The 12925-nt window shown below is 43.4% G+C and overlaps 1 protein-coding gene across 1 annotated transcript in view; it reads left to right on the top strand.

Annotated features, from left to right (window-relative positions):
- Positions 1–2900, top strand: part of LOC147644312 (uncharacterized) — a 30645-nt gene extending 27745 nt beyond the window's left edge. Inside the window, exon 3 of the mRNA XM_086829186.1 lies at positions 2781–2900. Coding sequence (XP_086685312.1) covers positions 2781–2900 — 120 coding nt within the window. The remainder of the gene's footprint in view (positions 1–2780) is intronic.
- Positions 2901–12925: the final 10025 nt, after the last annotated feature.

The following is a 12925-nucleotide window of genomic DNA, read 5'->3' as shown; positions in this document are numbered from 1 at the left end:
GCAGAGCCGTCTGCCCTGTTGATCAGGGTAGGGCTTATGTGTCCTTTGGCGAGGATTTTGCTTACTCTCGCCGTGTCCTTTATGCCTTCCAGTGACTCGCAGTAGTTTTGCCACGACTCTTTTTTGGCCTTGTATACTGCCTTCTTGTAAATTTTTTGTGCCTCTTTGTATGTTCCCCAATCCCGGGTTGCATAGCTGTGGTTAAAGGACTTTCTCGCACTCTTTCTGAGCTCGCTAAATTTCTTTGTGCACCACGGTGGGTATTGCTTCTTCGATAATGTTAGCTTACAAGTCTCTTTGAAGGCGTTGTTCAGAATATTCGTTAGGTCCTCCACCTCCTTGTCGAGTGCCTTTGCAGTGGATATTGTCTTGATCCTCCTGCCGTTTACTTTAGATCGGACAATTTCGGTGAAAACTTTCCAATCCGTCTTACGGGGGTTTCTCCTCGGCACCTGTTTCTTAGCTGGTACCGTTATATCAAAGAAAATGTATCTATGGTCGGGGTATTACCCTTATTGCATATCGTTACATTTCTACACATAATATTGTCAAAGAGTGACTCACCTCTTTCGTTAGTCTCCGAACTACCCCAGAGCGTGTGCCTCGCGTTCGCATCACACCCGAGCACCAGGGTCGTCTTCGTCGCTTCCGCCCATTGCAGCAGCTTGACTACCGGCTCAGGCGGGGCCGGCTCGTCATGGGTCATGTACGCAGAGGATAAAGTGACTCCGCTCCCATCCGCCGCCACGAATCTGGCCACTGCTAGGTCAGGTGTGCTGAGATTGGGACAGAGAAAAGCATTAAAATGATTCTTAATTACAATGCAAGCTCTCGACCTACCATTCGAGTTTGTGCACAGTAGTGTGTATCCTTGGATTCTCAGTCCAGCGACTTGCCCGTCCCTGGTCCAAGGCTCCTGTATCAGACCGATGTCGATGTCCCTCTCCCTTAGAAGGATCGTGAGATTAGCTGAAGCGTGCGAGCTGCGCTTCAGGTTAATCTGCACGATTCTCGACATCGATGTTGGTGGGGGTGGCGTCTGAAGATTTGTCGTCGATGACCATGTCGTCCAACAATTTGTTGGTGTCATCGACCTCCTCCAGAATCTCGTTCGGCTCGGCCAAAAAGACCTTAATCTTGGCCTTCCTGATGCCGTACCGGACCTTGTGGTCGTTTGCCTCCAGCTGGGGCAGACATTGCTGGTTAATCAGCAGGAGGAAAGGCTGGCTCGCCTTCACTACCTGCTCTGCCCTGAGGATGGTCCAGTCCTCTGTATGAATATCTGGGTTCTGGGCATTCAGACAGGCAATCACCCTTGCATGGTCAGTTTGGCCCTTAGGTAACCAGATGCGAGCTCTGGGTCTCCTTGGGATCTCCCTGGCGTGGACTAGCCTAATCTTAAGGCCAGCCTATGTGTCGCTAATCTTGGCCACACACTCCGCCAGGAAGCTTCGGGAGAACCCATCGTCGCACCTGATGTCCCGGTGCCCTCTGACCACGTCTGAGGAGTCGAAGGAGGGGATGGGGCCGGTCGGCATGCTGACCAACCTGTCGGTCACCATGTCGGCCAACTTGGCCTCAATCTCCTCCCACTTCTCCGACAGCAGGCGACCGTCGTCATGGAGCTCGTCCACCAGTGCCATAGCCAGACTGTCTCTGGCCACCTCGCTAAACTTCTTTGCCTGGCTGACAAAGTTCGTCGCTCGCGGCTTACCCTGTGGGTCCTTCGCTCTCTTAGGTGCGCATTCGCTCACTTTCTGTGAGCGAATTCGCTTTGCCTTCGAGGGCTGGAACGCCTCCGGGTTTGCCGCTTTATACTGCTCATATTCCGCGATCTCCGCAAGGAATTTGGCCTTGTCCTCGGCATCCCGAGGGTCAGTTTTGCCCTCAGCCTCATTCTTGGCTATCTTGCCTAGAACGAAGCGGGCTCTGTTGACCCTCACTCGTCTCTGATGGTGAGACATTTTTGCTATCTCTGAGGTGGTGCTCAGCTGAGCCCCACCTGTGTGTTTCGATTGGTGAGTGCTACTCGCTCTCCCCTCGGATTGCGACTCTTCTCCGTCGGTCTGCGAAACAATGTGAGATGCAGCGACTAGTCTCGGCCTCTGCAGCTCCTTCTCGTCCTTTGTTGACATTGTTTGGGGTTTATCCTCTCCCAGGAGTTCCGAAGCTCGGTTTTTAGAATTCATTTCAATACATGAACGCCCGCTTTGCTCGACCTGGCAAGCGCAGAGGGCCAGAGGGGGTTTGGGGCTTTGAATACAGGTCGACCGCAGCTTCGCCCTAAAACTGCGGCAAGGCCACTTACGACCCAGGGTTACCTGGCCCTGGGAAGGCTCCGTGCAGACACAGCTGGCTTTACCCCTCAGCTGCGAACCTGGAAGTCAGTGTGCACGGGTCGCATCACACACCTGACTTGAGGGGAGGCTAATTAAAGACTGCCTAAGTCCGCCCGACTACAATTGGTCAGCATCCCTGGTCGAGCCTCGACTGGGGACCTGCTTCCAGCCGCCCTCGCTTGGAGAGTATAGTCGCACTACCGATGGTGTACACAGTTACGGCAGATGACGCAGTCATCCGTTTATCCCCCTGTGCACCCTATCGGCTGACGGCCGAGCATTTTATATATATAGATAATAAATAGCTCCCGCCACTACCAGGCGGTTGTAATAATTAGGAGTCAAATAAGAGGCCCTGCCGATGCAGTATCGTTTGATACTGTATTGAATTTCGAGGCGATCATAGACCGTCTCAATTTCACATACAGTGACAAACGCTAGATTCAAGTCATCGAGCAGGAGATGAGCACCCTCAGACAGGGAAGCCTCACACTCCTACAGTACTATGACGAGGTTGAGAAAAAGCTCACCTTGCTCACAAATAAAACTACCATGTCGTAGGAAGAGTCGGAGGCAAGAGGCATATTTATTTCGGGCCTCAAGCGCAGTCTCTTCGATGTCCTTTTCTCGGCAAAGCCGAAGGCCATGCCAACTGCGTTGGCATTGGCTCAAGAGGTGGAATCAAACCACGAAAGATACACTTTCGCAATATCGTTTGCAAAGAGTCTGGAAGACTCACTAAACCACATAAGACTCAGGTGCACTCCGCCCCACATAATGACAGACGTCGGAAAACACGGCAGAGCCCAAGGAGGTTGACCCTTCAATGTCTAGGATCCTAAAACCATCACAGACGCCGGCATACCAAAATAGGAAGCCGGCAAATGGTCAACCACATTGCACCGAGCACCGAGAAAACTGGTGAAACATACACCACTGCAGCTTCCAGCACGGCTCAAGAAATTGAGAATGACGCCATCTGTGAGTACGATAAATATGAAACTTCTTATTGACACCGGGAAAAAATTTCAAATAAAATTCATTCCATTCACGGCGTCACCACAATCACGAGGAAATGCTTCATGCCAATTTTCAATGCGATCATCGTCCTCGACCTACTAAAACAGGCAGGGGCATCGCTTTGTCTGGCCTCTGGCCACCTCAGGTGGGGCAATGGAGAAGAGAAAATTGATTTCCACTCGTGCCCCGATGTCAATTTTACTGAAGTGGACTGCTCAGATGCGCCACCTTTAGTCAGAAATGCATTTTTGAAAATGCTTCGCGAAAATGTCTTCGCGGACCCCAATGAGGATTTATCTTACAACACGTCGGTGGTAGGAACCATCAGAACGGTTGATGAGGAGCCCATTTATGCCAAGCTCTACCCATACCCAATGGGTTCGGCCGACTTCGTCAATGTTACAATTCAAGAGCTTCTAAAAAATGGCATAATCTAAAAGTCGAAATCCCCCTACATTAACCCAATATGGGTAGTAGACAAAAAGGGTACCGACGAAACGGGCAACCGAAAAAGGGGACTCCTAATACCTGATCGCTACCCCATGCCAAACATCTCTATGATACTAGGGAATTTAGGCAAAGCCAAATACTTCACAACACTCGATTTGAAGTCTGGCTACCACCAAATAATAATGGCAGAACGCGACCGTAAAAAAATTTGCTTTTCCGTTAACGGAGGAAAGTACGAGTTTCACAGAATGTCATTTGGACTGAAAAATGCCGCCAGCATTTTCCGAAGAACTATAGACGACATACTGCGAGAGCAGATCGGCAAACTGCTACGTTTATGTTGATGATGTTTTCGTCTTCTTAGAGGATGAAAATTTCCACATCCAGCACGAAGATTGGGTTCTCAAGAGCCTTTACGAGGCTAATATGAGGGTATCAACGCAGAAATTTAAGTTCTTCAAAAAAAGCGATAGCCTTTTGGGTTTTATAGTCACCAGCAACGGGGCTACCACTGACCCAGGCCATTCAGGAATTCCCTCAACCTAAAAACGTCTTCGAAGTTAGATCATTCCTGGGCCTGGCCAGCTATTATAGATGCTTTGTTAAAGATTTTGCGTCAACAGCCAGGCTCATTTCGGACATCGTCAATGGGGAATATGGTAGTGTCAGGTCCTAAAATATCCAGGTGCAATTTTGCGAGCCGCAACGGCTAGCCTTTCAAAAGCTGCGTAATATTCTGGCTTCAGAGGATGTCATCCTCATAACAAGGCATTTGATCTAACGACAGACGCCTCAACATTCGACATTGGCACTGTGCTATCCTAAGAGGAACGGCCCATTACTATGATCTCGAGAACCTTGAAGGACAGAGAAGTTAACTATGCTACCAACGAAAGGGAGCTGCTAGAAATAGTTTGGGCTTTGGCCAAATTGCGTCATTACTTATATGCAGTAAAGGACATAAATATCTTTACTGATCATCAATCATTGACATTCGCAGTATCGGAGTCAAATCCGAATGCGAAAATCAAAAGGTGGAAAGCATCGCATCGACAAATCCGGCGCCAAAATTTTTTACAAACCCGGGAAAGAAAACCTCGTTACGGATGCTCAAGACAGCAACCTAACGTTCTGGGAGAGAAAGAAGCTTTTTCTAGCGCAGCCACAATTCAGAGTGAGCTGTCGCTTATCTATTATTACTATTGAAACTACGGATAAGCCCTTGAATTGCTTTCAAAACCAGATAACTCTGGAGGAGGCACGCTTTCCGTCGAAACGCAGCTTCGTACTCTTTGGAAACAAGAGACGGCATTGCATCGACTTCTCATGCAAAAAGTCATTGCTCAAAGAGCTCGCGGACAATATCGTGCTTAAAGGCGTAAACGTCATTCATTGTGATTTGCATACTTAGCAATGATACAGGACGAACTGGTTCGGCAATTCCCGTCCACTATGTTTTGGCACTGCAAAACACGTGTAACGGACATTTTTGCAGTCGCTGAGAGGCGAGAAGTGCTTACTGTTGAGCACAACAGGGCTCACAGATCGGCCCAAGAAAATGTGAAGCAGGTACTCTCAGAATACTACTTCCCAAAAATGAATAAACTAGCGAGCGAAATCGTCGATAATTGTAGGACATGCGCTAAGGCGAAATATGACAGACACCCCAAAAAGCATGAGCGTGGCGAAACACAGGTCCCATCCCAAAGAAATATTTCCTTACGTGCATTGACAAATTATCGAAATTTTCCATGGTCCAACCAGTTCCCTCTTGAACCATAGAGGATCTCAAAAGGGGCATTACTACTGCTGACTAATGTTTTCCCTAAAGCCAAAGTCATATATTGCGACAACGAACCATCGTTAAACTCGCACACCATTTTGATCATGCTGGAAAACCATTTCGGCGTTAGCGTTTCAAACGCACCGCCCCTCCACAGTGTCTCAAACGGACAAGTGGAGCGCTTCCACAGCACTATGGTGGAGCTCGCCAGATGCCTTAAAATTGAAAAAGGCATCAGAGACACCGTTGAGCTGATCTTACTGGCCACAGCCAGATACAATAAATCTATCCATTCGGTCATCAACAAGAGGCCAGACGACGTAATTCAAACACAGTCGGAAGAACCACTGTATGAGGGTTAAGATAAGATTAAGATCGCCCAAGATAAGCTCAGGAACAGGCAAAATGCCTCCCGCCAAAACAGGATGTTCAAAGTTGGCGGAAAAGTCCTGGTAAAGTCCAACAGGCGACTAGGCAACATACTCTCTCCATTGTGTGAAGAGAAAGTTGTTGAAGCGGAGGGTGGTCCACAAGGTCAACCTTAGGTACACGAAGCATGATCATGTTGACATTCGTCTGATAATTTTTTACAATTTTTTTATATTTTTTATTCCTTGCCACTTGACATAAGTTTTCTTATTATCATTTGTTATTATTATTATTATCATTGTTTTTATTTCCATTATTCATTCATACGCATTTTATTCTCTACGCTTTATTTTATATGTTACTTAAATTTTGCAAAACACTACAGTAAATCCGAAAATTACAAGTTCACTTCTATACCTCTGTAATTCCTTTTGACCCTTACATCGTCACACGTCACAGACTAACCGAGTGCTAACTTGTTAATGCAAACAAAAGACAGATCGATATTAACAGTAAATTACAGGAACAGATTAATAGTATCACTATCACAGTCAATCAAACTCTGAGGTCCGCTAAAGATTCCCAAATTAATTCGGGACACCTATACGAGATGTTTTTGTCTCGGAATAGGATGATTGCAATGGAGGTGTAAAATTTATTGCTTGCAATAGCTCTTGCCAAAATCAATATAGTTAGCCCTAGCATACTAGATCATGAACACTCAGGCAGAGGAGCCCACAGGTACCCCCATCAAAGATATATTGTCCGTTGCGTCCGTTAAAATTTTACAATCCACTAACATTATACATTTCATTATTAAATTTCCTAAAATTAAGTAAGCTTGCATCAAAATGACCGTTTTTCCCGTGTCGCACCACGACACAATGCTCGGACTGGAGGACAAGGTCATAGCGGATTGCGACGGAGAGATCCACACGGTAAAAAACTGCTTCATGTCACCATGGGCCACATTTTGCCAACTGGCGCTGAGAAGATCTTGCGCCCAGGAGCTCCATACGGGAGGGATTGCGCATTGCGAGGAACCCTCCTTCGTCGAGAGTGCCACGGTTACGAAACCCGGTATATCAATCATGACATGGCCCAGAAGAGGGCACCAGGAGTAGCCAGCTCGCCTTCTCTGAACATCACACTGGAACACGACATACTTAGCCTCCCATACCTTCACCGCTTGAGTAAGCGTAATCTGGAGCATATTAAGAGACTCGGGGAAGATGTCAACAACTACCGCTCGCACCAGATAGTGCTAATTGCGGGAGCATTTTGTGAGCGTTGATTTGCGTCGGCCTCACTTATCGGTGAGCCACCCAGGCCAGGAGATCCATAGCCCAACTAAGGGAGATGATTACCCAAATAGGATCGGCCGAGGGGGACCTTAATCTTGAGGTGGGAGTAGATAACTAAGTTAACCGGGCGACGGCAATGACCGATCGTCCGAAAGCTCGCTCCGGCCCAATTGCTGACCCAGCGTCTGGCCGGAAGCTCGTGCATAGCCGGCAAGCACTGCCCATTGGAGTGGGCAGCTTTTAAGTTCGGTTTTGATTTTATATTTGATTAAAAAAGAGCCATCGCTCTCAAACCTGACTCCGACAATCCGTCATTAAACTCTTATTATTATAAACCTGTCTGAGTCCCTAGGCCAGCAGGGAAAGAAGGACAGTTATCCTTCCAACATAATCTTCATAATTGGATATTCTACGGCTAGCCGACTAGAAGACATCAACGGACCTGTCGTGAATAAATAGAAGTTGCCGACGGCAAATCAACATATTATCTGACGCATTATATTTAATTATTTTACACACATGAGCATATCGGGTGTGAGAGGGACAAAAACTTGCAACCCCTTTTAAGACATTTATTTTTGCTCGCTTGATATTTGTCTGTGTCGTCGCGAGGCGATCGTGGCGCGTGGCTCAGGGGTTAGAACATCCGCCTTACAAACAGGCTAGCTAGGCTATTTTTGTTAATTTAATGAATTTTCTTTTAAAAATGTTTATTTCAGTTAAAGATCGACCAAAATAAATCAATAACTGTGGTTAAATAAGATAACAAAATTATACTACACAGAAAGTACACAAACTTTTGAAAATATATTACTTCATATTCTATTCCCTAGATATTTTCCAATTTTCATTTAGAGGAATTCTACGTAGTCTGAAAAGTACAGCGTAAAATAATTGCTGAGTTTTTCGATTTTTTTTTTCTACAGTTGGAGGTTAGGGGAAGTAGCTGGGATGTTCTTTTTGATGATGCTTTTTTGTAATCCGTTGATGTCTGGTCGATGTGTGTTTGGAGAGGTGAGAAGTGGTGAGCTCGTGGCTGCCTCATCCGCGAAATCGTTTCCTGGGATACCTATATGGCTTGGTACCCATAGGATTTTTATTTTTGGGAAGTGATTGATAATCAATCCTCGTATTTTGGAGGTCAGGTGCTCGGAAATATCAATGTTTTTTATGGCCTCAATAGTCGCAAGTGAGTCTGTGCAGATACATATTTTTCCTCTAGTTTCCAGGCCGATTTCCATATCTTTAAGAATGGCCGTTGCTTCGGCTGCGTACACTGAAGAGTAGTCAGGGAGAACTCCCATACTTCTTACTGAGTATTTAGTAGTTACCGCATATCCAATTACCTCATTAGACTTTGAGCCATCTGTGTATAGGAAGTAGTAGTTGTAAAGGCTGTGTTTGATTTCCTGAAAATCATTTAGGAAAAGTTCCTTTGGAGTTTTCCCCTTTGGGTATTTGCTCAGTTGCGTGTCTATTGCTTCTACTTTTAGATGCCATGGAGGTTTGGATTTGGGTAGTTTTTTGATGAGATCAATTGTCAGGCCTAAGCTTCTGCAGATGTTTATGCTTTCTTGAATTACCGAATTTTTATATTTTGAGTTGCTTTTCGTTATTTTTTTTTTAATTATAGGACCAAGTGGGGTATCTTTTGAATGGCATAATGTATGAAACAGCTTGGCTTCTGAGGCTATAATCCTGTCTTCTAGCGGTAGGACGTTTGCCTCCACGTACAAGATATAAGTCGGTGTTGTGGGGAATGCTCCTAGAGCGGAACATAGTGCCAAGTTTATAGCTGTTTTGATCGGTCTCAATGCCGATTTTAAGCTTTGCCGTATATGGGTAAAGCATATTCTATTTTTGCTATGCATAGACTTTTGACAATTTGGACTAGAGTGTACGGGTGATAGCTAAACTTATAACTTGACAGACACTTGATAACGTTTAACGACTTGGACAATGAGTTTTGTAGTCTTGCTATATGAGAGCTCCAGTTATACTTTGAGTTTATGGATAATCCCAATACTTTGATCTCTTTTGATGTTTCGATCTCGCGGTGATCCTTGTGGAATACCATTATGCAAGTTTTGTAGTGTTGACTGGGCCTAATTCGTTCGAACTCGAATTTTTCGGTTGGTCATGAAGTTTGTAATATATCTTATAATTGCTTGTCCACACCTCCATTCTCGAGTCGGTCAAGGATGGTGTGGAGTCCTACTTTTTCAAATGCCTTTTCAAAGTCTAATGATATAATTGAGAAATGTCTCTTCTCGGAGAGTGCTCTGCTTATCAGGGCATCTACGTATAGTAGACAGTCCGCAGCAGATTTCCCTTTTCTAAAGCCCATTTAATGACTATTTAGTAGTTTGTTTGATGTAACAAACCACCATAGTCGTTTTGATATTATTTTATCAAATATTTTCGCTATACATGGATTGAGTGATATGGGCCTGTATGATTCGATGAGCGATTTGTCTTTTCTGTTTTTATGGATTGGAATAATAGTGCGTACTTTATACATGTGTGGTATTTGCGATCGTAAGATGTTGTTAAAGAAGTCGATTATTCTGTATTTAAGATTTTTGGATGTGTGTTTAATCATTGCATAATTTATTTTATCATAGCCTGGGGTGTTTCCTCTTAGGCTATTTAAAGCTTTTATAAATTCCAATAATTCGTTGTTTTGTACCATGAATTCTGCATTTTTATGTGGTATGTCGGTTATAGGGCTCGTCAGTATTTCTTTTTTGGCTTGTAGGAAGCTGGGTGCGAATTTGTTGTCTTCAGAGCGTAAAGACCAATGCTTGGCAAATGCGTTGTCTATATCATGTGAGTCTGTGATGGAAGAGTCAGGGTCTTTAATGCAGTGAATCGCTGTTGCTTTATGTAAGCCACAAAATTGTCGAATTTTGTTCCATTTAGTTTGACATTTAGTGTCTGGACATATGCTGGATTTAAGTTTAGTGATGCTCTCTTTTTTGCTTGTTCTGACTTCCCTTCTGTATTGAGCGTTTGTACGCTTAAAGTTTATAAGGTTTTCATTATTGAGTTTGTTGAATTTTCTCCACGCTGTATTTTTGCTTTTTTTTAAATGATTCAAGTTTTTTGTTCCACCAAGTTACGTTGTAGTGTTGTTTAGGTGGCTATGTTTGGGGAATTGTTTTGTAGGCACTCTGAAGGATGATTTTGTTTAAATTGCTTGCTTCTTTGATTGTGTTCGTTGCTACTGGTATTTGAGTGGATATGTTTTCTGTAAGTTGCTCGAATTTGTCCCAATTTGCGAGTTTAGTTACAAATTTTGGTGAGTATTTTTGTGGTTTTTTATTTTGTTCAGGAAACATTTGAATGGTGATAGGGAAGTGGTCACTACCCTGTAGTGTATCGCTAATTTTTGCTGGACAGTGAATTTTGAGTTCAGGTGCACAAAAGGTATGTTATGTTAATGTGTGTAAATGAATAATGTGTAGAAAAGTGTGTAGGTTCGAACTTGTTAAGAATCACATAGTTGGTGTTGATAATAAAGTTACCAAGAGTTTTTCCTCGTCCATTGTCTTGGGTTGATCCCCACAGCTTATTCCAGCTGATGAAATCCCCTGTTATCAGAGATGGGATGTTATTGTTTGGTAGCATTGTTTCTAGTTCTACTTGTGTAAAATTCTGATTTGGTGGTATGTATGCTGCAAATATTCTGAATTTTATTTTTGATTGGACTTCGAGGGCAATGACGTCGATTATGGTTCCTGTGGGGATATGTTTGTATTGCAAAGCTTTGTGTATTAGTAGTGCAACACCACCTTTTGCTTGTATGGATGTTGTGTGAAATATTTCGAAATTAACTGGGATGGGGAATTTTTGGGTAAGTGTTATATGGGTTTCTTGGAGGGAGATGATTTTAGAGTTGTGTTGCTTTATAAGAAGGAGTTCGTTGTAACTATTTAAATAGCCGTTTAAATTCCATTGTAGTATTGTAAGAATCATAGTTTTTACTGGGTTAATTCAGGGACTGGTATCGTTTTTCCAATAGTTTCTGTGTTTAAATGATGAAAATGGTGATGGGCCTTTTCCTGTTGTGTTGTTTGTTTCTGGGTGCTCTTGACCACTGACGAATACAGTGAGCCATCATGTTGATGTCTGGTCTTGTCTATAGACCAGGCTTGACGGTTGTGTACTGTTTTGATGGCTTGGATTTCCTGGTACATCATGAGAACTGGGCATTTTCTATCCCTTGGGAGGTGATCTGCGTTGGGGTAGTTTTTTTCTCGGCAGTTGATGCAGCTTGGGTTTTCTTGACATATTTCTCCAATGTCTAGGTTGATATGGGATGTGCGGCTGCACTTGAGGCATGACGATGGGCTTTGCAATACTTGGCTGTGTGTCCAATTCGCAAACAATTGAAGCAGCACATTGGCGGGGAGATGTATGCTCGTACTTTTACTCTCTCATATCCAATGTTTACGTTTTCTGGGAGATTAAGCAGCGAGTAGGTAAGGATAATAAGACCAGTTTCGGTTGTATTACCCATGGAGAATTTAGTAATTTTCTTAATTTCTGTAACCTTTTGTGCTTTTAGGTTCTCCAGAATTTCAGCTTCATCTATACCTCTCAGCTCATTGCAGTATATGACACCTTTGCACTCATTTAGAGATCTGTGTTCGGTGACTTTAATAGGAATCTTGCTGGGAATCGTGGTAAGTTTGAGGAGTTTGTTAGTTTGCGTTTAGTTTTTTGTTTTGATCAAGAGATTGCCATCTCTGGTTTTTTTCATTCTGCGATTTCTCCACCAACAGTGGAGTCAATTGTTGTTTTTATTGTAAACGGCGATATTCCGCTTAGCGATCCATTGTCTGTTCTTGCAATAACAAGGTATTTACCCTCTAGGAGGGGGGGGGGGTCTCTTCCAGGGGGGTCCAGGAATTGATTTGCTTGTTTGATGTTCGATCGGCTCGAACTTATTGATTTCCGAGCTGATAAGCGTTCTATTAATAGACACTGGTAAGTTCGTGTTGTTTGGGGTTATATTACTTGGGAGAACTCAAGAAAGGCACAACCGTACTTGTTGACTGCCAAAATTGAAGTGATGACCTATATGATATAGTCGTCCGGTTTTCATAAAATTTGACGCAAAATTTTAGACTAAAATAAAATGGCTATATCTAAAATTTTATGAAAATCTGTTGAAAACTGGAAAAGTAATAATTTTTAATTGTGTTAATTTCTCAATTGGTCCTATGGGAGTCAGATGATATAGTCATAAAATGTTACAAAAATGTTACAAAATCAGTTTTATCTACTGAAATATAGGATCGAATAAATTCATTAAAAGTTCTATAGCTTCTGTCGACTGTTCCATTTGTTTGGATGTTATATTGTCAATTTTTAAATACTTGCACAAGTCTGTAATTATTGAGTGTTTATATTCTGTTCCCATGTCCGTAATGAACTACTTCAATGGACCGTACTCCAGAACAAATTCTTCAAAAATTGCTTTAGGTACTGATTTGGCATAAGTGTTACTGCTAATTTGTTGCCATTGTTCGATTTTGGTAGTGGACCAATATTATCCACAATTACCCTATCGAAAGCTCTTTGTGGAGTTTCGGTTATGGTTAATGGAGTCTTAGTATGTTTAATCGTTTTAGGCTTTTGGCATTTAGGGCATT

This window comes from Drosophila serrata, unplaced genomic scaffold (assembly GCF_035046125.1).
Source record: "Drosophila serrata isolate PLE 108 unplaced genomic scaffold, ASM3504612v1 contig_188, whole genome shotgun sequence".
Classification (NCBI taxonomy): Eukaryota; Metazoa; Arthropoda; class Insecta; order Diptera; family Drosophilidae; genus Drosophila; species Drosophila serrata.
Note: the sequence above shows the minus strand (reverse complement) of the source record. Positions and strands in the feature narration are given on the sequence as shown.